Source organism: Podarcis erhardii (genome assembly GCF_964252035.2).
Source record: "Podarcis erhardii genome assembly, chromosome: 12".
In the NCBI taxonomy this organism is placed as follows: Eukaryota; Metazoa; Chordata; class Lepidosauria; order Squamata; family Lacertidae; genus Podarcis; species Podarcis erhardii.
Genome location: NC_138513.1, coordinates 35,347,791 through 35,369,196, shown reverse-complemented (window position 1 = coordinate 35,369,196; position 21,406 = coordinate 35,347,791). Strand labels below are relative to the sequence as shown.

Below are 21,406 nucleotides of genomic sequence, written 5' to 3'. Positions count from 1 at the left end.
GTCTATAATTTTAAAGAGATTACTCAAGATTTGAGAATTCCAAACTCCTGGCAAAATTGGGGGCTCTTAACTCTTTCATTATCTCCCTTTGAAAGTGGGTATGGGAGTTCAATTGCCATTTGAATTTGAAAAAAGAATTGTATCCTCAACACGTGTACCTAATTGAATTCTGATCACCTCATTGTTTTCAACAGCACGGATTATTTACAAACAAATAGAATGCTGAATGGCAAGTCAAGCCAAAGTCGTCCTATACATGGATAATGATTTTAATATGAAATACTTGAATTTGACAAAAATAAAAAATTCATATATACTTGGCATAAAGTCTGTTAAATGCCCAGAAAAACTATCAGTACCAGCTTAGTTAAAATTTATTTCAAATAATTAAAATTGAATCTGAATTGAGAATTATTTAAAGGCTTGCTGTACTACCTTCACGTTAGCTGCATGTGCAGTCATATAAAATATTCACATATCTTGTACTTACTTAGCTATATGCAGTGTTGAAATAATCAAACATTGGCTGGGAAGGGAAGACCTTCCAGGGTTAAGAGACTGGGAGAAGAAAGGAAAGCTCCCAGGTGAGACCTGGGAGAGTCGAGAACTTTTCATGTTAGGCAAGGGTTAAGAGTTACTTTTGAGAGAGGACCCTGAGTTTTCATTTTTCTCTCTCTGTTTTTATTTTTATTTAGATTAGTTTTCTTTTATTATATTACAAAAAAGCTTTAATAAAACATTTTTTTAAAAAGAAAGAAAGAAAGAAAATAAACATTTTATATTTGTGCAGGTGCTATTTGATCACATGGGGTGTCTGAAGAAGTATGAAACTGTGCAAGATATTCTGAAGGAATTCTTTGACTTACGATTAAACTACTACAGCTTGCGCAAGGAGTGGCTTGTAGGGATGTTGGGGGCAGAATCCACCAAGCTTAACAATCAGGCTCGCTTTATTCTAGAGAAAATACAAGGGAAAATTACCATAGGTAAGAAATATGTGAAATTTAAAGTGCATTATGAAATGGATAAAGATGTAAGTGAAGGAAAATAGAAACATACCATTTTTAAAAACTGTAATTTGTTTTCTTTTGTTTCACATAGAGAATAAATCAAAGAGAGATTTGATTCAAATGTTAGTCCAGAGAGGCTATGAATCTGACCCGGTGAAAGCCTGGAAAGAAGCACAAGAAAAGGTAAACTATTTAGGCGACGAGTAATTCCCTCTAATATCTTTTTTGGGCCTTTCCTTCTGTATGAGAGGATGTTTAGGGTTGCATCTTAAATTAGTCCCAAATTATGAGTAGTTAACTAATTTGTACCAATGCAAGCTATACATACAGCTTTGGCTGGATGTTTATTATCTTAGAGAAATTACATTGTTGGCCTTGGTCTTTGCCACATAGTTTATGGAGCTGTACAGAAATAGCAAACAGCTATTTCCTGGACTACATGTCCCATCATCCCTGGCCATTGACCATGATGGCTGGGGAGAATGAGAGATGTAGTATGACTACAGCTGGAGATTATCCTATCAGTACCTCAAGCTGAGTGGCAAAACTCCTTCTCCCAATGAAAATGCTCTGGCAAAGAAATTAGCAGTTTCCAAAGATGAATGAGATGTCTGTAGAAAATCATGTAAATAATTGTCTTCTGATTATGCCAAACTCTGCCTCCATCTGCCACAATTTCATGAGTAACTCTGCTCCTAAAACAGGGGCATTGTGTAACAGGTAGGCCACAGTAATTTTCACACATTTCAAGTTAGATTGTTTGAGAACCCACTGCTGTATTGTATAGAGATTTGTGTATTTCTAGCTGCATATCATAGCAGCTTTGGAACTTTGTGTCCTGGGTACTATGCTATGATTTTTTTCCCCATTTTATTTATTTATTTTGCTGCTACCAGGATTCCTTGAGCTTCCCCTCTGTAGATACCAGTATTGTAGATATTGAACCTAAATAAGATACAAAGTCTTTAAGTATCCCTTTGTAGCCGTAGGATATATGAACAGCAGCATAACTATTTATTTATTATTATAGGCAGCAGAAGAGGAAGAAATGCAGAACCTCAATGATGACAGTTCCGACTCTTCCGGATCTACCTCAGGCCCAGATTTCAACTACATCTTAAATATGTCTTTGTGGTGTCTTACTAAAGAGAAAGTAGAAGAAATCATTAAGCAGCGGGACACAAAAGTAGGTATCTTTCAGAGTTCCTGACCTGAAAGTACTTCCTAGTCTGATGTATGTGCAGCTGCATTCTAAATTGTAAAATTTATCCCCCCAAACCCAAACTTGTGTCTCAGAATTTGCTCATTGGTTTCACCATTACAATGCTATTGATCAAACATATGTATATAAAAGGTAATATGTACAGATCTTTGCATGAGGATTACTGTATAGTCACTGTCCTAGTTTTGTTTCGTTAACATTTGCTTATCTTGGATGTTCAGAATATGTTTGCTCAAAAATCCTTTCTGTATTTGTCACCTTGAAGGGAAAGGATCTCGCTGACCTCAAGAGAAAATCTCCTTCAGACCTTTGGAAAGAAGATTTAGCAGCCTTTGTAGAAGAGCTTGATGTATGTACAGCATCAAGGTTTCAGTTTCAGTTTGTCAACATAGTTTTTGTTTCAGCAAGTAGTCTAAGCAAAACTGTTGTTTTTTATTATATCAAAGTCTGTTGGCAGAAGAGGTGAAATGAGGATCTGTGTAATTTTACACTTCAGAGCTATGTTCTCAGACACATATTTGCTGCAAGTTTTACTGTGGCAGAAAACCCAGAATCCAGGGGGTTTCACCAGTCTGTAGGTTTTGCATTTGAGTTCAGCATGTTTAGCTTTGAGTGTCTATAGTTTCTTTCTTATTGCCCAATTTTCCTACATGGGTAATGTGGTCTACCCATGTTTCTTGACAAAGACAGTGCATTCATAATACTTTTAAAAGCTTTTGACTGGTTCTCAAATTGAAGAGAAATTACACTGACAAATTGAAGAGAAATTACACTGACAAATTACACTGAAATTACACTGACAAATAATTATTAATAATAATATTTCATCTGCTTTACATAAGGCTTTGTCCAAAATTACTCAGATGTATTACTCAAACATTCCTTAGGATTAGTAGCTAGTATTGCCTGTCTTGGATGACATAATGCAGTTATAGCATTATTTTAACCTGTTTTTTTATACTCCCTTTTTTTTTAAGCAGACATAGATTTTCTGTATGTAGTAGTAATAGTTCCTCTTTGGAGATGCTTATATTTTTCTTTCATTTGCGTTTATTTTTAGAAAGTAGAAGCACAGGAAAGAGAAGATGTCCTTTCTGGCATGACAGCAAAACCCATTAAAGGCAAAGTTGGTAAGCCCAAGATGAAGAAACTTCACTTAGAAGAGACGATGCCATCGCCATTTGGTAGGAGAATAGTTCCACAGATTACATCTGCTATGAAAGCTGATGCCAGTAAGAAACTGCTAAAAAAGAAGAAGGCAAGTCAATATGTCTTGTTCCTGATTCTTATATATTATTTATTTTTTGTACAATTTATACCCTGCTTTTTATATCAAACATACTCAAGGCAGCTTAAAGACAATTACAGAAATGCTAAATAAACACATATATTTAAAACACCAGCAGCAATAAATGTAATATGATTTAAAAGCATTGGTAAAGCAAAAGTCAATTAAGAGGAAATAACTTAAAATGCCCATAGTGCCTGTCTTCAGTGCCCGTCTAGAAGTGGACAACTTAGCAACTAAGGAGCCAGACATCCCTGTCAAGGGGAGCTGTTCCAAATTTTGGGCACTACAATCAAAAACACCCTGTGTCTCACGTTGGTCCATTCACACATTGGCTAAAAGGGACACAGAGAAAAGGTCTTGAAGACTGAATTAAGTGACTTGGACAGGTTCATATGGGAAGAGGCAATTCTTGATAAAGCCCTAAATGGCCTGGTATCAGGGTATAAAGATCAAACCAGAACTTTGCCAATCTGTTTCTGGATTCCATTCAGTCACTGGAGCTGGTAGATGATTAACATAAAATGAACCAGTCTGGTAACCTCAGGCAAAACACGGGCAGCTGCCTTGTCCAATTGAAGTTTTCAGACTTCAAGGGCAGCCCTGTGCACTACAGTAATCCAGCCTCGAAGTATCTGGACTGAGTGTGAATGACTAAGGGTTCCCCCCACCCCCCAGATTGAGGGCCTCATTCTCATCTGGGAAACCTTTGGGAGGGCATAGGCAAAAGTGAGAGAAACAACAATAGGCTAGTTTTTACACGCACACACCCCTCCATCTGGGCAACCAAGATGCATTATCAGGTTGAAGGACATTCCAGCCAGGCAGAAATGTTCAGAGAGAGTAAGACTGGTGAAGGTTGTGACCTGGGGGGAGTCCTAAGGACCAGATAGAGAGCCCTGCAGGAATTGAAGTTCCTAGAAGCACTCTGAAATATTGTATCAGCTCAGCAAACATTATTACACCCAGCCATTACATTGACCTAATTAGTTTGGTTAAATTTCCAGGGAGAACTGGATACTCTAGCAATAAAACTGGAATTTGATGAAGAGTTTGGTGGCATACCAGTCGAAGGTGCTGGTGAAGATTCGCTTAATACCTCTGTCCCAGTGGCTAGCCCAGTGGCCAGCCCAGTGGCCAAAACACCTAAGCCCAAGAGAGAGAAGAAAGAGCCCGGTAAGTAAACAGAGAGTGACTTTGGATGTCACAAAGAAGCATTACTAGCTGAATTCATGTATATCAGAAGGAAAGCTCATGTGGAGAAATTGAGTGGGGTCTAGATTCACAGTGCCTTGTTCCAAGAATCATCATCAGCCAAATACTCAGTGTGCAGAACTGCTCTGTAATGCCTGAAGCAATAGCACATAGATATGCTGCAGATATAGATATAGACATATACGAGATGGTTGTTTTTTTTAAAAAAGAACTGCACATCTCAGTGTGCAGCTACTTTCTGGGTACCCAGAGTTTTCCTCTCTTCACGGCTGCCAAAGACTTTGGGTTTAAGAAGCAGCTCTGTATTTTGGCAGTCTTCTCTGAAAGAACTTGAACAAGCGCATGGTTTAGATTGGTTGGGACTATGTGCTCAAGTTAAAGGGACCCATGTTAAGTGGTCTCCATGGTTCTCAGGGAAGCATTGATACTGATTAGTGTGGCTTATTTGTTGCTCTGCCTTTTGGTTAATAGACTCGTGAAAGGTGTGAATTGGCCAGGTGTTTTGCCAAATGCAATAGTTATTTTGGATTCAGTGAAGAGCAAAGGGGACAAGTTTCCTGTAGATATCTTACCATTTTATATGACATGATTTTCAAAACTGGTATCCTGCATTTTGTATTGGGAGTGCTTAATGAGGTAATGTGTTTCAACATAATTAACCTGGAAAATGAAAATGTTTTAATGCAGATTATTAAAAAAACTATGTAAGGAGTACGTATAATAAAAGATTCTTTACTGTACTGAGAATTAAATTTTATTCTAGGCCCTAGGGTGAGAAGAACACCGTCTTCTGCCACAAAGTCCAGTGCGAAGAAAGTGAAGAAACGGAACCCGTGGTCAGATGATGAATCTAAATCTGAAAGTGACTTGGAGGAAAATGAACCTGTGATTATTCCAAGAGACTCGTTACTTAGAAGAGCCGCAGGTAATAATGAAAATGTGTTTTTCAGTTTATGGGCAGAATGCAATGAGAGCCTTCTAGAGCTATTTAGCTAAAGGGGGGGGGGTACTGCTCCTTTCAAGGGATACTTGCCCACTGTACCTGCTTGCGTGCACAGGGTTTCCACTGGATATACCTTCATAAAGGCTCACCATAATTTTCTTCTTGCAATGTACAGTATTGCACAACAGATGACTATTTGGGCATCATGCAAATCATGGGGTATGAGCCGCAGCCTTAGGTTTGACTCTCCTCCCTCTCAAAAGCCAGCTTCGTAACCTATGGTTTCAAACAAACCACAGCTAAAATTAACCACAGTTTATTGGGTGGTTGACAGAAGTAAAAGCTTCCAAATTCATCTTCACAGCTTATGCTCAAGGAGAAAAGTGTACAAGCCTAAAGCTTGCTGTGGTGTATTATTTCCATGATTACCTGTGGTTTATCACGGCATCAAAATGTACCCTATATTTTGCATAGCTTTGGTCTCAGGATACAAACTACGGACTTTTTAAAACAGATGTTTAAAGGTAGGTGACCCACTGAATGATTAATTGGATAAAATTAGCCAGGGAATTCAAGCCAAACATGCAGAAACAAGTCTCTCCCCCCCCCCCCCCCCCGGATACATGCTTTCACTGGCAGGATTAAGAGAAAATAGGTGTAATGCAAGCTGGTTAAAACTTCATATGCCAAGGACCAAAGCGAATATCACTCATCCCATAGAGACAATTATCTTTGATAATAGATGCTCAGTGGGCAAGATAGTAACACTTCCTCATCCTGGCACTTGGCAAGGCTATGATTTTGAGTGAATCTTATTACCTCCCTGTTATAAGTGTGTACACACATATACAGAATCTGTAATTTTATTTGTATGCTGCCATAGTTAAAATTATGCTTAAGGCAGTTTACAACATGAGAAAAATACATAATTAAAAGCATAACAAAAGTAGTCATGAACAATAAATAAAATATCAAAAAAGCACACAAACAAATTGAACAGTTTCCACATAAATCTAAGATCTAAAATAAAGATGCAAAAAATATCAATAACAGCAAGAAACTACCCCCACCTCTGCAATACCCCAGTCTAAGAGTCTGTACAGCAGCGACTTACTTTCGTAGGTGGAGTCAGCCGCACCCTCCCAGCCAGGTGAAAAAATGCCTGCAAGGCAGGGAGCAGATATTCCAGGACTCAGCCAATACAGGGTGTGTGTGAGTGTGTGTGTACTCTTAAGCTTGATTTTCAAGATGGCTTACAATTTGATTAAATTGCAAAAGCAGCTCACACAAAAAAGTGTGAAAACCCAAAAGAAAGCAATAGCAGAAAACAAAATAGTCATCAACAGCATTAAATTCCATGTAAAACCACTAACAGAAAATATACTCATGGGGTTCAAAACCCCACTAAAAGCCTTTATAGATTACAGTGGTTTTAGCCTGTGTCTAAAAACAGAAGTGGTTTTTCAGGGGGCCATTATGGAGGTGCTTTCTTGCCACCAGGTGCAACAAAATGAATGGCAAGTTAATACTACTACTACTACTACTGCTACTTCTTCTTCTTCTTCTTCTTCTTATTATTATTATTATTGTTATTGTTGTTATTGTTGTTATTGTTGTTGTTGTTGTTGTTGTTATTATTATTATTATTATTATTATTATTATTATTATTATTATTATTATTTATTTGTACCCTGCCCATCTGGCTGGCTTTCCCCAGCCACTCTGGGTGGCTTCCAACAAAGATTAAAAATACATTAAAACACCAGTCATTAAAAACTTCCCCAAACAGGGCTGCCTTCAGCACAAAACTACTTATTGTTTGTCTGAGTTTTATTTTTCTTCACATGCGTTCTGGTGCCCTGGGCAGAAAATGCCTATCTCACCCTGGCAACTAGCAAAACCTGTTTTAAAGAGGCAATTCACATTTTATTAACCCAAATATCAAGCTTATTGAAGGTGGAAGTGATTTGAGGGAGTGGTCTCTGTCCCTTTATTGTAAATTGGCCTAGGCTAAAACCTGATTGGATAGTCAGAAAATCATCTCACTGGCAATTGGCCAGCAGTTAAAGCACACCATTGGTTTAGAGCGCTATCCAGAGCAGTTGAAGCAACACCCAGCTAGATCAATTAACCCAAAGGAATAAAGACAAATAAGCCAATGCTAGGAGAGGAAGCACCAGAAACTAAAGTGGTGCTGACAGAGTTAGATGCACAACCCTCAAGCCCTCGATCCCTTACAGTCCTTTGCAAACTGATGCAACAATTATGAAATATTACTATTTCGTTTTATATACCGCCATTTATCAAAAGATCTCAGGGTGTTGTACATTAGAAACACATTACAAAACATCCATGATAAAAACAGTAAAAAGCATATTGATGGATGGCCTAATAGTAAAATGATAACAATAACAGTCCCGTTCCCCCACTTTCACAGGCCATAGATTATTTAATAGCCATAGATAAAGAGGAATGTTTTTGTCTGGTGTCTAAAGACATGTGGTGATGGCGCCAGGGGAACCTCTCTGGGGAGACCATTCCACAATCAGGGAGCATAGAGAAGGGCCTCAGATGACAAGTGCAGGGTCAGGGTCGGTTTGTATGAGGGGAGATGGTCCTTTTTGTCCAGATGGATGACACAGTTCCATCAAGGAATGTTTGCTTAGTTTTGTATGTGAGTTTACCAGAGAGCTTTCTGGTAGCTTTGCTTTAGAGGAGATTGCAGTGTAGTTCATTTCTTTGTTGTTTACAGATCATTAGTGTCTCCCCATGGATGGGCTGCTAGTCTTTATCCCTTATGGGAAAAGTTACTTGTTCATCTTTCTCTAAGCTGCCATACCCTCCACGTTTGTCATTTTCTTAAGGTATGCACGGTATCTTGCATCAGACACTTTAGGGTTGACATTTCCTAGAATGTACAATGTAGAAATTAACAAATAAATATTGATGCCATTATCTGTCTTCACAGCTGAAAGGCCGAAGTACACCTTTGATTTCTCAGAAGAGGAAGATGATGGTGAGGGTGACGAAGATGCTAACAATAATAATGATCTAGATGAACTGAAAATAAAAACATCTCCCATCATCAATGACAGAGAAGATGAATTTGAGCCCTCGGATGGTCTAGAAAAGGATGAATATGACTTCTCCCCAGTCAAATCGAAACCTTCTCCAGAGTAAGTGCAGTAACTTCAGGAAAGTGTGTCTGAGAAATATGCAAGAACAAATCTATCTGTTTGAAGAAGTGGCCAGTCCTCCCTGGTGTGTTTATCTTAGCCTTATTGTCCTTTGAAATGTGAAGATACATGCCATTGAGGCACTCTTTGATAAAAATCCTTAGACCAGGCACAGGCCACCTTGGTGCTGTTCAGATGTTTTAGGCTACAACCTCCATCAACCCCACTCACCATGGCCAGTGATCACAGATTATGGGAGTTGTAGTCCACAACATGTGGACGGCCCACTTTGCCTTAAAAACTTGGATTCTCATCTGTACCTATTAATATGCGTTTTCTGTAGACTAGCCCAGTATTGCACTAATAATACCCAACAGCCAACTACTGTGGCTTGTCAGGTGTTCGACAACTCCTGTCCCCATTTAGGCATGTCTTAAAAAAGGTGTGCCTTGTATTTGGATGAATCCCAAATACCATCTCTCTCATGGCTGCAATTTTCAGGCCAGCTGCCCCCCAAATGGTAGGAGAGATTAAGTGATTCACGCCCCAGAAAAAAAATAACTGTAGCTATCCTATCTTGATAATTTTAGCAAGTTTCAAGTCATCAGAAGGAGAGAAACCTTGCCTGCAAATTTAATACAATTCTGGCCAAAAATAAAAAAGGATTCTTTCTTTGGTTGTAATGGTGGGGAAATGGAGATAGATAGATAGATATATAGATATATATATAGATATAGATAGATAGATAGATAGATAGATAGATAAAATTCAGGTGTGTACAGCACCCAAGTCTTTGGATCTAGTTTGGTTTTCCCATTACTGAATGGGGTGGGCAGGGGTTGGGTAACTTCAGGCCCCAAGCTGAATCAGACAGCATTTACGAATTGGTGCAATTCACTCTTTATGAAGTGGTGAATCAGGGTCCATGATTGGTGACCTGCATTGGGCTTATGTGTTTGCAAATTGTGCAGAGCTTCTGCCCTTGTAAAAGTAACTAATGGTGCAACAGATACTTAAGTTTTCATTTTTACAACAGGAAGATTTCCCCAGAGAAGACCAATCAAGACTTCGGCAACCTCTTCACCTTTCCTTCTTATTCCCGGAAAGCCAATATTGGTAGGTATATATGTATATATGTTAATATAGTATTTCTGATATATCTACGAAGATAGCAATGTACTTGGAATATATGAATTCCTTAGATCTGCCTCAAATTGCATACCTCAAGGGAGCGATCATTTTCCAGTCAGGCAGTCAGCCGCCAAAATTTCAAAACTTTGAATTGTACGAGCATGAAGGAAGCAAAAGATGTTTAGTATGCAATGTGCTAGTCTTGTTCCCAAAAAGCTTAGAAGCTGTCTGAAAAAGCTCTGCCACTGTGCTCATGCCAGATGCCAACCCCCTCACAGAACCCATGTCCCGGAAAATGGTAGGTCTGCCCTGTTGTGGTCCATCTCTGAGATGTGACAAGCTATAAAAGGGTTGCTAGATTATAAGAAGACCAGGACAGTGGTGTATGAAGTACACAATGCTTCAGCTTGTTCTGTGAACCGCCCTGAAACCTCTGGGATATTTGGTGGTATATAAATTCGATAAATAATAATAATAAATAACTTGCACTGGTTTCTCAAGGGGTGGGCAACTTGGTGTGCAATCCAGTGCTGAGCAAGCCAACCCCTTCTCCCCATCCATTATCTGCCACTGTGGGGGTCAGGAAGGAGTCACCCATACAAAGGCACAAACTCTGTAATCTTAGAATTAAGTGAATGCTGGCAAGCTTGAATGAGAGGTAGCATATTTCAAACATTGTTTAAGATCTTATGTGTGTGGGGGGGGCGGGTAAAGTTTAATTTTAATGTGAGGAAGTAGAAAGCGTTCCTATATTTAGCCTAACTGTGAAAAGGGTGATGACATGACATGTTAAAACCTTTTATTTAGATACATCCAAGTTTGACAGTGATGACGAAGATTCCACACCAGTCTTCTCCTCCTCTTTTACTCAGAAACAGACAGAGAAACCTCCAAGTAAAGTGGTAGTTGCTAAAAAAGGCAAGTATTTGGATTTGCTGGTTAGCTTGCTCATTTAAAATATGCTCTATTGTGTTGCAGCAAAAGAAGTAGTAGCATTAACTAGAGCCAAATTAATATCATGTCAAGCCATGACCTGAATACTACAGTCATACCTTGGGTTGAAGTAGCTTCGGGATAAGAAGTAACGGACCGTGTTACTTCCGGGTTTCGCCGCTCGCACATGTGCAGATAGTAAAAATGACAGAACGCACATGCATGGAAGCGGCAAATCATGACACACGCGGACGTGGGTTGCGTTTGCTTCTGGATGTGAATGGGGCTCCGGAACAATCCCGTTCGCATCCAGAGGTACCACTGTATTCTTTAAGCATCAGTGCCAAAACCTTTTAGTTCCATAATCCACCTCTAAATATATTGGGGGGTTCTTTTTGGGGGGATACCTTTGGTCCACTTAGCTTCAAACTGTCTACCCTGACTGGTAATGGCTGTCTACTGTCTCAAGCCGAGGGTCTTCCCCTGTTTTGCTAACCTTCAGACTGCAGGTGGCAGAGACTAAATAGACAGGGGTCAGCAAACTTTTTCAGCAGGGGCCAGTCCGCTGTCCCTCAGACCTTGTGGGGGACCGGACTATATTTTGAAGGGAAAAAATGAACCAATACCTATGCCCCACAAATAACCCAGACATACATTTGAAATAAAAGGATGCATTCTACCCATGTAAAAACACGCTGATTACCGGACCGTCCGTGGGCCGAATTTAGAAGGCCAGATCCGGCCCCCGGGCCTTAGTTTGCCTATCCATGGAAGAGGATTTTCTGGCTGCCAAGTCCTTTAATGTTCATAGTATTATTAATTAAATTTGTTAATACGTTTTTTTAGTAGACAGCTAAGAAAACACATACCTTTCAGTCTGGAAAAAAAAAATCACCAAGGTATTTAAAACTGCTTAGTAGAGATATCCATGATTTCACTTCTTTGGATATAGCAAGTTTTTCTTCTTACCTCCTTTCTGGAGAATGAGTGAAATGCAGTTCCAGCATGAAAGGATAACTGTCTGCTATCTACATTTATGGACTATGAACACCTTCACCCTATGAAAGTACAGCAGTTGCACGTGGAGAGAGTCACATATATTGCCTCTGCAAAGCCCTGCTTCACTGTTACCTTCTCCCACTTCAGTCTAAACTAAGATAATGGGAAACTGAAAGACTGAAGCAAGATATGGGAGTCAGACGCCCACTGCCTATTCTACGTAATCTTTGCCTGTGCTAAGGGGAAGAGAAAGAAGATCAAGGAGAAACTTGTCTACATATTTTCTTGTTGTTGTTGTTAATATTAGCACAATTCTTCTGTAGTGCCCTAATATTTTTTAAAAAAGATAAATCCATAGTATCACAGAGGGGTAATGCTAATCATAACAAAATACACAACAAAACCCCAGGCACTCAAATTAACACTTATAATGTATATGACTAAAAGGATAGTCTATATTACCAGAAGGGTATTGCATCCCATTTCTGAATTTCACTAATATTTCCTATAATAAATCAAGCATACCTACATCTCTTTTCCAAAATTCATCTACATATGAGTTGTGTAAAAAAAAAAAATCTAATCTGGAATTTAGTTTTCAACACACAATATAACACTTCAAGAAGCACTGCAATTACTCTTCTGTATATATTAAAATCAGAAGCAGAAAATACTGATGTACAGTCAGTTGCTAATTGGGGCAGAGTTATACGTTGCTCAGATTTGGAAAGAAGAGTTGCAGAAGATATGGGACTGAACTGACGTTATCAGGAAAGAATATCAAATAATCAGCAAGACAGATCCATAGAAAGATGGGCATTTTTATTAACTTTTGGAATATTCCAGATAACATAGTCCTGTGTAATTCTTTCCCACCCACATGATTTTGCATCCCATCTTCTTTAACAAAGTCAGATTTCTAATCCTTTCCTCCTTGTCGAACAAAGCAAGTAAGTTTGTGGGTGGCTGGGACTGCAATGAACACAAAGGGTATCTGAACCCACACATGCAGAAAATCACAAGTCATTCTTGAGCCCTTAAAAGTGAAAAATAAAACGTAGGGAAGAAAGAGAGCCTTTCTTTGTAGGGACTCTGCGTACTTGTAGGGAGAATCTGTTGTACTCATGGTAATGTAGTATTTCTTAATATAATTAGCAGCAAAACTGCCGGCGGATGTGCCCTCTAAACCGAAAAGACCTCCTAAGCCCAAGAAGATGGAAATAATAAACTCTGATTCAGAACCTGAATTCGGCATCCCAAAGAAGGCTGCAACTCCCAAAGGTAACAGTTTGGATGTTGCCCATTTTTGCTTGATGTAGCAATGTGAGTGTAGGGAATAACAATTCTTTTTTTCTTCATCTCGGAATGAAGATCGTTTAATTGGAATGAAGCAGGGGTGGAGTGCAAATGAGCTGCTGCACTTCTTTCCCGTTTTTGCTGTTAATATGTGAAAGGGAAACTGACCTTTTAGCAAGATATACATTATCTGGCTGTGGATGCAGGTCACACTTATCATGCCCTTGTGGAGGCTTGCCTTTCTTCTTCACACTGGCAGTATGAAGAGAGGATGCACGAAGCTGCTTTGAGGATGGGATGGAATATACTCAGGATGTGGAATCAGATTCAGGGCTTATGATAGCCTAGCTGGAGAGTCACATTCACACAAACTGTTATGTAGTATCAGAAGGTAAAGGGACCCCTGACCATTATGTCCAGTCGTGGCAGACTCTGGGGTTGCGGCGCTCATCTCGATTTATTGGCCGAGGGAGCCGGCATACAGCTTCCAGGTCATGTGGCCAGCATGACTAAGCCGCTTCCGGCGAACCAGAGTAGCGCACGGAAACGCCGTTTACCTTCCCGCCTGAACAGTACCTATTTATCTACTTGCACTTTGACGTGCTTTCGAACTGCTAGGTTGGCAGGAGCAGGGACTGAACAACAGGAGCTCACCCCATCGCGGGGATTCGAACCACCAACCTTACAATCAGCAAGCCCAAGAGGTTCAGTGGTTTAACCCACAGCGCCACCCGTGTCCCAAACCCTTAGCAGACCTTAACTCTTGTTTTCAATTGTTGTCGCCAAGAGAACAAAAATACACTTTAAAGAGAAACTATTTTTTAAAACGGAAGAGTTTGTGAACTGCAAGGCACACTGTGCTGTTACTATAAACTTTATAGTGGACACAATGCTTTTCTTTCTGTGAATGCAGCTGTGGCCATAGCCCTTACTGAGCATGGAAGCCCATGAAGTTATGCTAAAGCAAGAGTGGGGAACCTTTGTTTCCAGATGTTGCTGAACTACAACTCCCATCAGCCCTAGCAAACATGGATATTGGCTAGGGATGATGGGTGTTGTAGTTCAGCAACATCTGGCACCTGAAAGGTTCCCAACTCTTGTGCTAGGGGGTGAATTGCAATAATTAAATAAGTCCACAAACAGTGAATGAACATTTAACAATGGCATGTGTTTTTTGATGAAAAGGTAGCATGTTCTGGCTCTTACAATAGTAATTGTAATTTTAATCAGTCAGCAAAAAGAAAGGGAAGTTTCATGTAACTATTGGTTGTCTTAGCAATCAAAGGATTACTTCTTCCACAGTTCTTTAATCCCAAAAATGAGATTCCTGTGAAATGAAATAGAATTTGAGTTCCATAATTAATGTCTTGTTTGATGATGATAGAAGATACTGAACTGCTAAATTGGTAGCATTAGCTTTCATTTTGCACTAGTACAAAGGTTTGGGTTGTGGAAATTTGGGTCTGACGTTTCTCGAAGAGGCAAAAGAATGTGCTGCATTTCTTTTGATGCTCGGGTATGGGGTATGTATTGGGAAGGTTTTTTTAATACCTTTATTATTGTAGAGAAATTTCAGTTCTAATGTGTTTTATTAATACGCATAAACAAATTCCTGTAGAGAATCATAGGTCAAAAAATTCTGCTTGATTCAATCTATTCTACTAAAACTGTCAAATAACTCTGAGATAATCCAGTTTGCTATTCTGAAACATATACATAACTGTTGCATATATATTTTATTTAATGTTTTAGTAGGAAAAGGCAGAGGAGCAAAGAAAAGGAAAGCATCTGGTTCTGAAAATGAAGGTGAATATAACCCGGGGAAGAAAACACCCAAGTCTACGCCAAGCAAGGTAAATTCTGCATCTACAAGTTATTCTGACTTGTATTATTTCTGTTCCAACAACATAAACATTCTCTTCCTGGAGAATACAATAGTCAGTTTGAAGGTTAAAAATAATAATTTAAAATTTCTGCTGGCAAACACCAACACATTAATACAAAACATTTAAAAACAATTACAAACCCTAACAGCTAATAACCTTATTGTTTCCAGCAACAGTATCCTGAGTCAACAGGAATCTTTAAAGTTCTTCCTAAACATTACTAAAGAGAGAGATGGATGCAGGGAGGGCAGTTTCACAAATGGGGAACTATCACTGATAACACCCTTTCATGGATCAGTGCCAACAGTGTCATGCTCAACAGGGTCTCCCTTGCCGGTTGTAGAGCTGGAGATATGGGATGTGCTTAGGTGCTTGTGTCCCAAGCTGTTTATGACTTCATATGCTAGTACTAACACCTTGAATTGGGCCTGGTAGCTAGCTCACTGGCAGACAACGCAACGCTCTCAGAAGTGGAGACACATGTGTCTCATCAAGCTGCTCCATTTACCAGCCTAGCGGACATATTCTTGAAAGACCTACATTGGCTCCCAGTACATTTCCGAGCACAATTCAGAGTGTTGGTGCTGATCTTTAAAGCCTTAAACAGCCTCGGCCCAGTATACCTGAAGGAGCGTCTCCACCCCCATCGTCCAGCCCAGACACTGAGGTCCAGCGCCAAGGGCCTTCTGGCGGTTCCCTCCCTGCAAGAAGTGAGGTTACAGGGAACCAGGCACATGGCCTTCTTGGTAGTGGGGCCTACCCATCAGATGTCAAGGAAATAAACAACTACCTGACTTTTAGAAGACATCTGAAGGCAGCCCTGTATTGGGAAGTTTTTAATGACTGATGTTTTAATATATTTTTAATCTCTTGTTGGAAGCTGCCCAGAGGGGCTGGGGAAACCCAGCCAAATGGGCAGAGTATGTAATAAATTATTATTATTCTGCAGTAGCTGCAACATGCGGTCTTCAAGGTAATGTCTAGGTACAGTCCATTACAGTAGTCCAGGCAGGAGCATGGACAACTAGGCCAGACTATCGCAGTGCAGGAATTGCTGTAGCTGGCAAAGTCACAGAAACCGCTTTGAGAAACCAGGAGTACTCCTAGACTACAAGCACATGTATGTTGAAGATTTTGCTTGCTTAAGCAGGGATTTTAGATAACAGTTAAGTATCAAATCAATGTTAAAAGAACACTTCACGTGTGGTCTTCACTAACTGTAAAAAAATAAATAAAAATCCTTATCAAACAGAAACCGAAGAAAGCCTCCTTTGATCAGGACTCAGATGTAGACATCTTCCCCTCAGAGTTTGCCTCTGAAGCAGCCTCCAGGCCGCGGACTGGACGGGCGAGAAAAGAAGTGAAATATTTTGCAGAGTCTGATGAAGATGACGATTTTGTGATGTTTAATTAAGTGCCCAAAGAGCACACAAACTTCCAACAAATATCTTATGTTGTCCTTTTGTCCCTTTTTGTCGCAGACTTTTTGTACATTTGACTTATTTTATGTGATGATGTAATTGATGGTTTTTTCTTATTGTGCGTAGGCATTTTAACATTTTGTTCTTACACCGACAGTTTTATGCTCTTTTTTACTCATTGAAATGTCATGTATTTGTCTGACCGGCTTGTAGAAATGTTCTAGGGAGCTGTGCAAAAGCACACATTTTAACTGTCATGGTTGCAAACTGCAAACCTGCTTTTTGAAATGAAGTTTAAACATTAAAAAAAATATATAAAAACCATTTCCTTGCATTTGGGAGCTTGGACTAAAAAGACACTGCTTTTGACCACAGGTTTAAAATAAATATATTTTATTCTTTGCCAGGAGATTCCATGGAAAAAGGTAAACAGTATATGAACATAGAAAGCATTGTTAAACAATCTCAATGTACAAACAGAGCCAGTGAAAGTACATCACAGACTTGCTAGAATATATAAAAAAAATTCACTAGTGCTTTAAAATGAAACCTAAGAAACTGACACTTAAAAATTGTAACCACGCTACCACATTTTCCACTCTGTTTTATGGTGATTAACAAAGTCAAAGAGGCCCCTTGTTACCAGAGAGGAGGACTGTGGGGCTTGGGGGGGGCAGTTTCTCCATATTTGTTTTCACTAGTGTCACCAATTCAGAGGTAGTGAGTATGCCTGGTCATTACTAGCCCACAAATATCCCCCTAACAGCTTGTGAACAAGAAAAACAAAACAAAAACATTAACACTGGAAAGTGTTTCTGCCTTGAAGGCTATAACTGAAGTTAAAAATTTAGTATTTATTTTTAAATGCAGAGAAGTCAGCCAAGTAACAAACCCCCTTGTAAATTTTAAAGTGACATTAACAGTAAAACAAATTACATCCAAATAACTGGTCTGGCAGTTACATGTATACAGAAGTTCCTTCTGCTAGTGCAGTGAATTTCTTTGTCTCCTTTTACTGGGAAAGAAAGAAATACAAACTGAGGCCATTTAAAAAAAGAGCAAAGACAAGGTTTCATCCTAACTAAATTAGAATGTCTCTCTCAGAACCTTTTTTCACCTGGACATGTAAGCGGTCCATTTCGTAAGCATGATGTCTGGGTCATTTCATGTACGCAAGAGAAAAGGAAAGCACCGAACATCCAGTCGAGAAAGTACAGGCCCATATATTTTGTTTATGTACAACGTCATCAGAAATGGGTAAAAACCATAATTTTAACCTCTTGTTTGAGATCTGTCTTGTCACCGTACAATCTTGGATTTCCAGCAGAAACAATTGAAGCTTAACTAGTTTATTATTTCATGAACTAGTTCATTTAGCATTTCAAAAGTTTATGGTTTCAAGTTAAGCTGCAAGGCATCTGTTTGGGTATGTGTGTGTGTACATATAATACGGGTACACATGAAAAGTTCTTGGTCCTTGTTGGGTTTTAGTGTGTTTATATATAAGTCCAGAAAATGAGCAGCAGCAAAGACTATTCTTGCGTCTCATCCCTGTCTATAAAATGTTAGGAATGTCGCTGGAGAACGTCTTATTGCACCAGTGGGGATTGACTCACGCTGCTGTTGTCCACGGAACTTGGGGAGATGCTAGGACTGTGCTCTGCTGTGGTCCCAGTTGAGCTTGGGGTCAGTGGTTCGTGTCCTTCTGAGTTTTCCAACATTTCTTGGATGAGAGGTGGCATAGAGCCAGGGATTTCCATTTTCAGTGTAATAACACGCTCAGCACCTTTTAAAAAAGACAAAAAACAAGATTTAAATTTATCAAGTCAGGTTTCTTTAAAGGAAAATGCACAGCTTTCGGGGGACAGGAAACCCAGAGACTAGGATTAGTCTCTCTTTAAGGCGGAAGAGAGGCTTGCGAGTGCCAGGAGCCAGTTCTGTGTATTCACAAGAAAGTGCTCAGAAGCAACGTTTGCCCAGGTAGAAACACCTTCTTCATGTTCAAAGCTGCTGAAGAACACATCCCTTTCATGCCATAATAGACTATACTAAGAGTGGAGTCACAGGTCACTTTAAAAACAAAAAGCTGTTACATGTCAGGGGAACCCATATTTTGTAAATCATTAGCCACATAGTGCAGCAGGCTACTGTAGGCCTCTGCTGCTTCGGCTGCCCAAATATTTTTTATCATGCTACATGAGTTATTCAGCTTACCAATGCCAGGTTATTATAGCTGTGCTATCTATGACTGATTCTTGTGAATAGTTCCCTCCCCCATTAAATATATCAATACATCAGCAATTATAACCAATCTGCTACTATAAAGGGGTGCACATTTAAAATACTTAAGCCCTCATCACCATTGCCTAATTTTTGCATTTTATTCCCATTCAACTACCCCCTTAGAATTTTCACCTTTAAATATCTGCCAACTAAAATTTCATTTTGTGCGTCTGATGAATCAGGTTTGAGTCCATGACAGTGTTGAGCCAAAATAAATTTGTTAGTCCACTGCAGCAACAGCAAAGAGTCTAGGTTAAGACTTAAACTTAAACATTTAACCAAAGATTCAGAAGCACAATAATACTTGGCTGACTGCATGGACAGGTTATAAAGGAACACAGGGCTGCTTCAAGAGGTAAGCATACAGTAAGTAGTCCTAGTATTCCACCCTAAATATGTTAAAAGCCATGGGTGCAAATAGAGATGTGAAGGCCTGGGGGGAAAACCAGTTCCTCCCCCCCCCCATTTTTTTCCCAAAGCCTGGAAAAATTGGGGGGGGGGAGTGTGTGGAATATTCAAATGATATCAAACTTTTTTTTCAATTTTTACGGAAAACCCCCGCAGAAAATCTGTCCCGTCCCCCCATTTTTTCCATGCCTTCCCATCTCTGGACAGTGCAAAGCCTATTTTCTCCATGCACTTCTCTGCATGGAAGATGTGAGCAACAGCTATAGATTGGTGGGAAGGAAAGTCAAAACCCATTCAATTTATCTCCGATTTCTGTATCTTCAATGCTTCAGGACAAACAGTAGTGGAGAGTACTGGAGGAGGCTGAAAGATCAATTATTTGCCAGAAATCAAATAGCCACCCCCAACTTCCTCTTATAAATTGGTTTACTAACAAAACTAATGAATCAGTAGGCTGCTTTTAATCACTTCTGTCTAACATGAAAGTGGAATTATTGTGTCACAGAGAGAGTGAAAAAAGCCTCTCTGTACAATTGGTGGGTTATGTTTTCACATATGTCTCAGCAGGTTCCAAAGCTGAAACATAACTGGAAACATTTACAAGTAAGCTAAGACCTTTAAACACGTTACCACTTTCAATCTGAAAAGCATGTGAGGGCACTAAGTTCGGAGCAAATAATTTCTAACCACAACCTTATGAAAAGTTAAGAGTTGTCTATACTAATTGACAAACACTGTTGGGTTGTGGCTATAATGCATTGATAAATGGGAGGGCTCCTCACATGACACAAAGCGAAACGGGGAAATTGCTTAAGTTGTAATGGTGAAATAATTATTATTGGTGATTTACATATACGGATTTTTGGGAAGTGGTGAATACTGCAATTTAGCAGAAGGGATGTTTCATCATGGACATAATGAATTTGGATGTAACCATGCTGTCTAGAGACTGTCCTTATATACAAGGTTATTTGAGTTTATACACTGAAGGCATCTCCAAGGAACTGCTGCGGAAGGAGAAAAAGCCCCAAAGAAAGGAGGGCGTAACACGGCGGACACATTAAACAGCCATGATCTCCTTGGTGAATAAACTATGTTGCATTTATTTCTCTGACATTTAGGCACTCAAGGCAGCTTTCATATCAAAGGGGTACCATTTCTTGTAAAACCAGAGAGGTACAGGCAGGGTTTGCCTGGAAAACAAACATACACAGGCAGCTGCCAGGTGTTAGGAATTCATTCCCCTGCAATAAAGTATAATAATATAAATAGAAATTCCTAGAAAACTTTCTTAGCTTAATACAGTGCTAAATATATATACTACTATCCTTTATGCTCCCTGTAATAATTTGGTATAATAAACCAATCTATCAAATAGAGGATGATATAAACAGTTCAACAGCACAAGGCCCACAAAAGTCAAAGGACAACTCTTAATGAATGGAATTTAGAAACTTTGTAGGTCTGCTTCCTTGGTCCCATGCATCAGAGCTTTGTTGCCAGGAAAATGTGTCAGTCAATGCGCCGAACCGTGAGTTTATTTAGCTGCACTTTGGCAAATCAGGGCATGGCTGCAGTGAAAAAATAATCAGAAATAATGGTGCGCTAGAATCACTTGGAAGGTTTTCTTCAAGAAGGTGCTTCTACATTTAGAGGGGCTGTTCTTGGGGATAGGTATGCGTGTGCATAGCGCTGGGGTTTGTGTACACACTTCTGCACTGAAAGCAGTCATGGGTGAAGCCCATCACCGCTTGAACGGCATGGCAAATCAAGTTTGTCCATGGTTGGGTCACATGACTCAATAGCTGGGCACAGGACTCTAGATAAATTCCATCTGGGGATCAAAGCATAAATGTTTTCCTACCAAGCAAGAGTCATTATTCCATAGGAATCTAGCTTACCTTTTGCACTGATACTGCGTAGATCTGTGATTTTCATTAAGATCTTTGGAAACATATGAGGCTTGTTGGGTCTTCTTTTTCTGATGTATATTTTGAGAGCCTCCAACAATGGCTCCTGTAGTTCATCTACCTTAGCTGGTTCTTCGAGGTCCTGGCGGTCTGGAAAAAACCACACAAATATTACAAGCGGTGAAAAACAGCAAACAGCAAAACTTTAGTGTTGGCATTCAAACCAACATGACCCAATTCTGCCTGTTGAAAATTCTTTGCTTTCCATGGCCCAGTTCCAAACTA

General features: G+C 39.6%; 2 protein-coding genes across 19 annotated transcripts in view; one reads left to right on the top strand and one right to left on the bottom strand.

Annotated features, from left to right (window-relative positions):
- TOP2B (DNA topoisomerase II beta) overlaps positions 1-16,841 on the top strand; it is a 44,739-nt gene extending 27,898 nt beyond the window's left edge. For 4 of the 9 annotated variants that reach the window (XM_081881841.1, XM_081881839.1, XM_081881833.1 and 1 more), the window contains 13 exons: positions 791-986; positions 1,102-1,193; positions 2,041-2,196; positions 2,498-2,581; positions 3,293-3,490; positions 4,528-4,696; positions 5,499-5,660; positions 8,647-8,854; positions 9,891-9,970; positions 10,793-10,903; positions 13,073-13,198; positions 14,966-15,066; positions 16,352-16,841. In XM_081881841.1, the coding sequence (XP_081737967.1) occupies positions 791-986; positions 1,102-1,193; positions 2,041-2,196; positions 2,498-2,581; positions 3,293-3,490; positions 4,528-4,696; positions 5,499-5,660; positions 8,647-8,854; positions 9,891-9,970; positions 10,793-10,903; positions 13,073-13,198; positions 14,966-15,066; positions 16,352-16,513 (1,845 nt within the window). In that variant the 3' untranslated portion in view covers positions 16,514-16,841. Of the gene's footprint in view, positions 1-790; positions 987-1,101; positions 1,194-2,040; positions 2,197-2,497; positions 2,582-3,292; positions 3,495-4,527; positions 4,697-5,498; positions 5,661-8,646; positions 8,855-9,890; positions 9,971-10,792; positions 10,904-13,072; positions 13,199-14,965; positions 15,067-16,351 lie in introns of all 9 variants that reach the window. The other 5 variants (XM_081881838.1, XM_081881837.1, XM_081881836.1 and 2 more) reach the window with 5 other exon arrangements.
- Positions 16,842-17,156: 315 nt separating this feature from the next.
- RARB (retinoic acid receptor beta) overlaps positions 17,157-21,406 on the bottom strand; it is a 362,123-nt gene continuing 357,873 nt past the window's right edge. For all 10 annotated transcript variants that reach the window (XM_081882235.1, XM_081882236.1, XM_081882234.1 and 7 more), the window contains 2 exons: positions 21,113-21,271; positions 17,157-18,306 (listed from right to left, as the gene is read on the bottom strand). In XM_081882235.1, the coding sequence (XP_081738361.1) occupies positions 18,110-18,306; positions 21,113-21,271 (356 nt within the window). In that variant the 3' untranslated portion in view covers positions 17,157-18,109. The remainder of the gene's footprint in view (positions 18,307-21,112; positions 21,272-21,406) is intronic.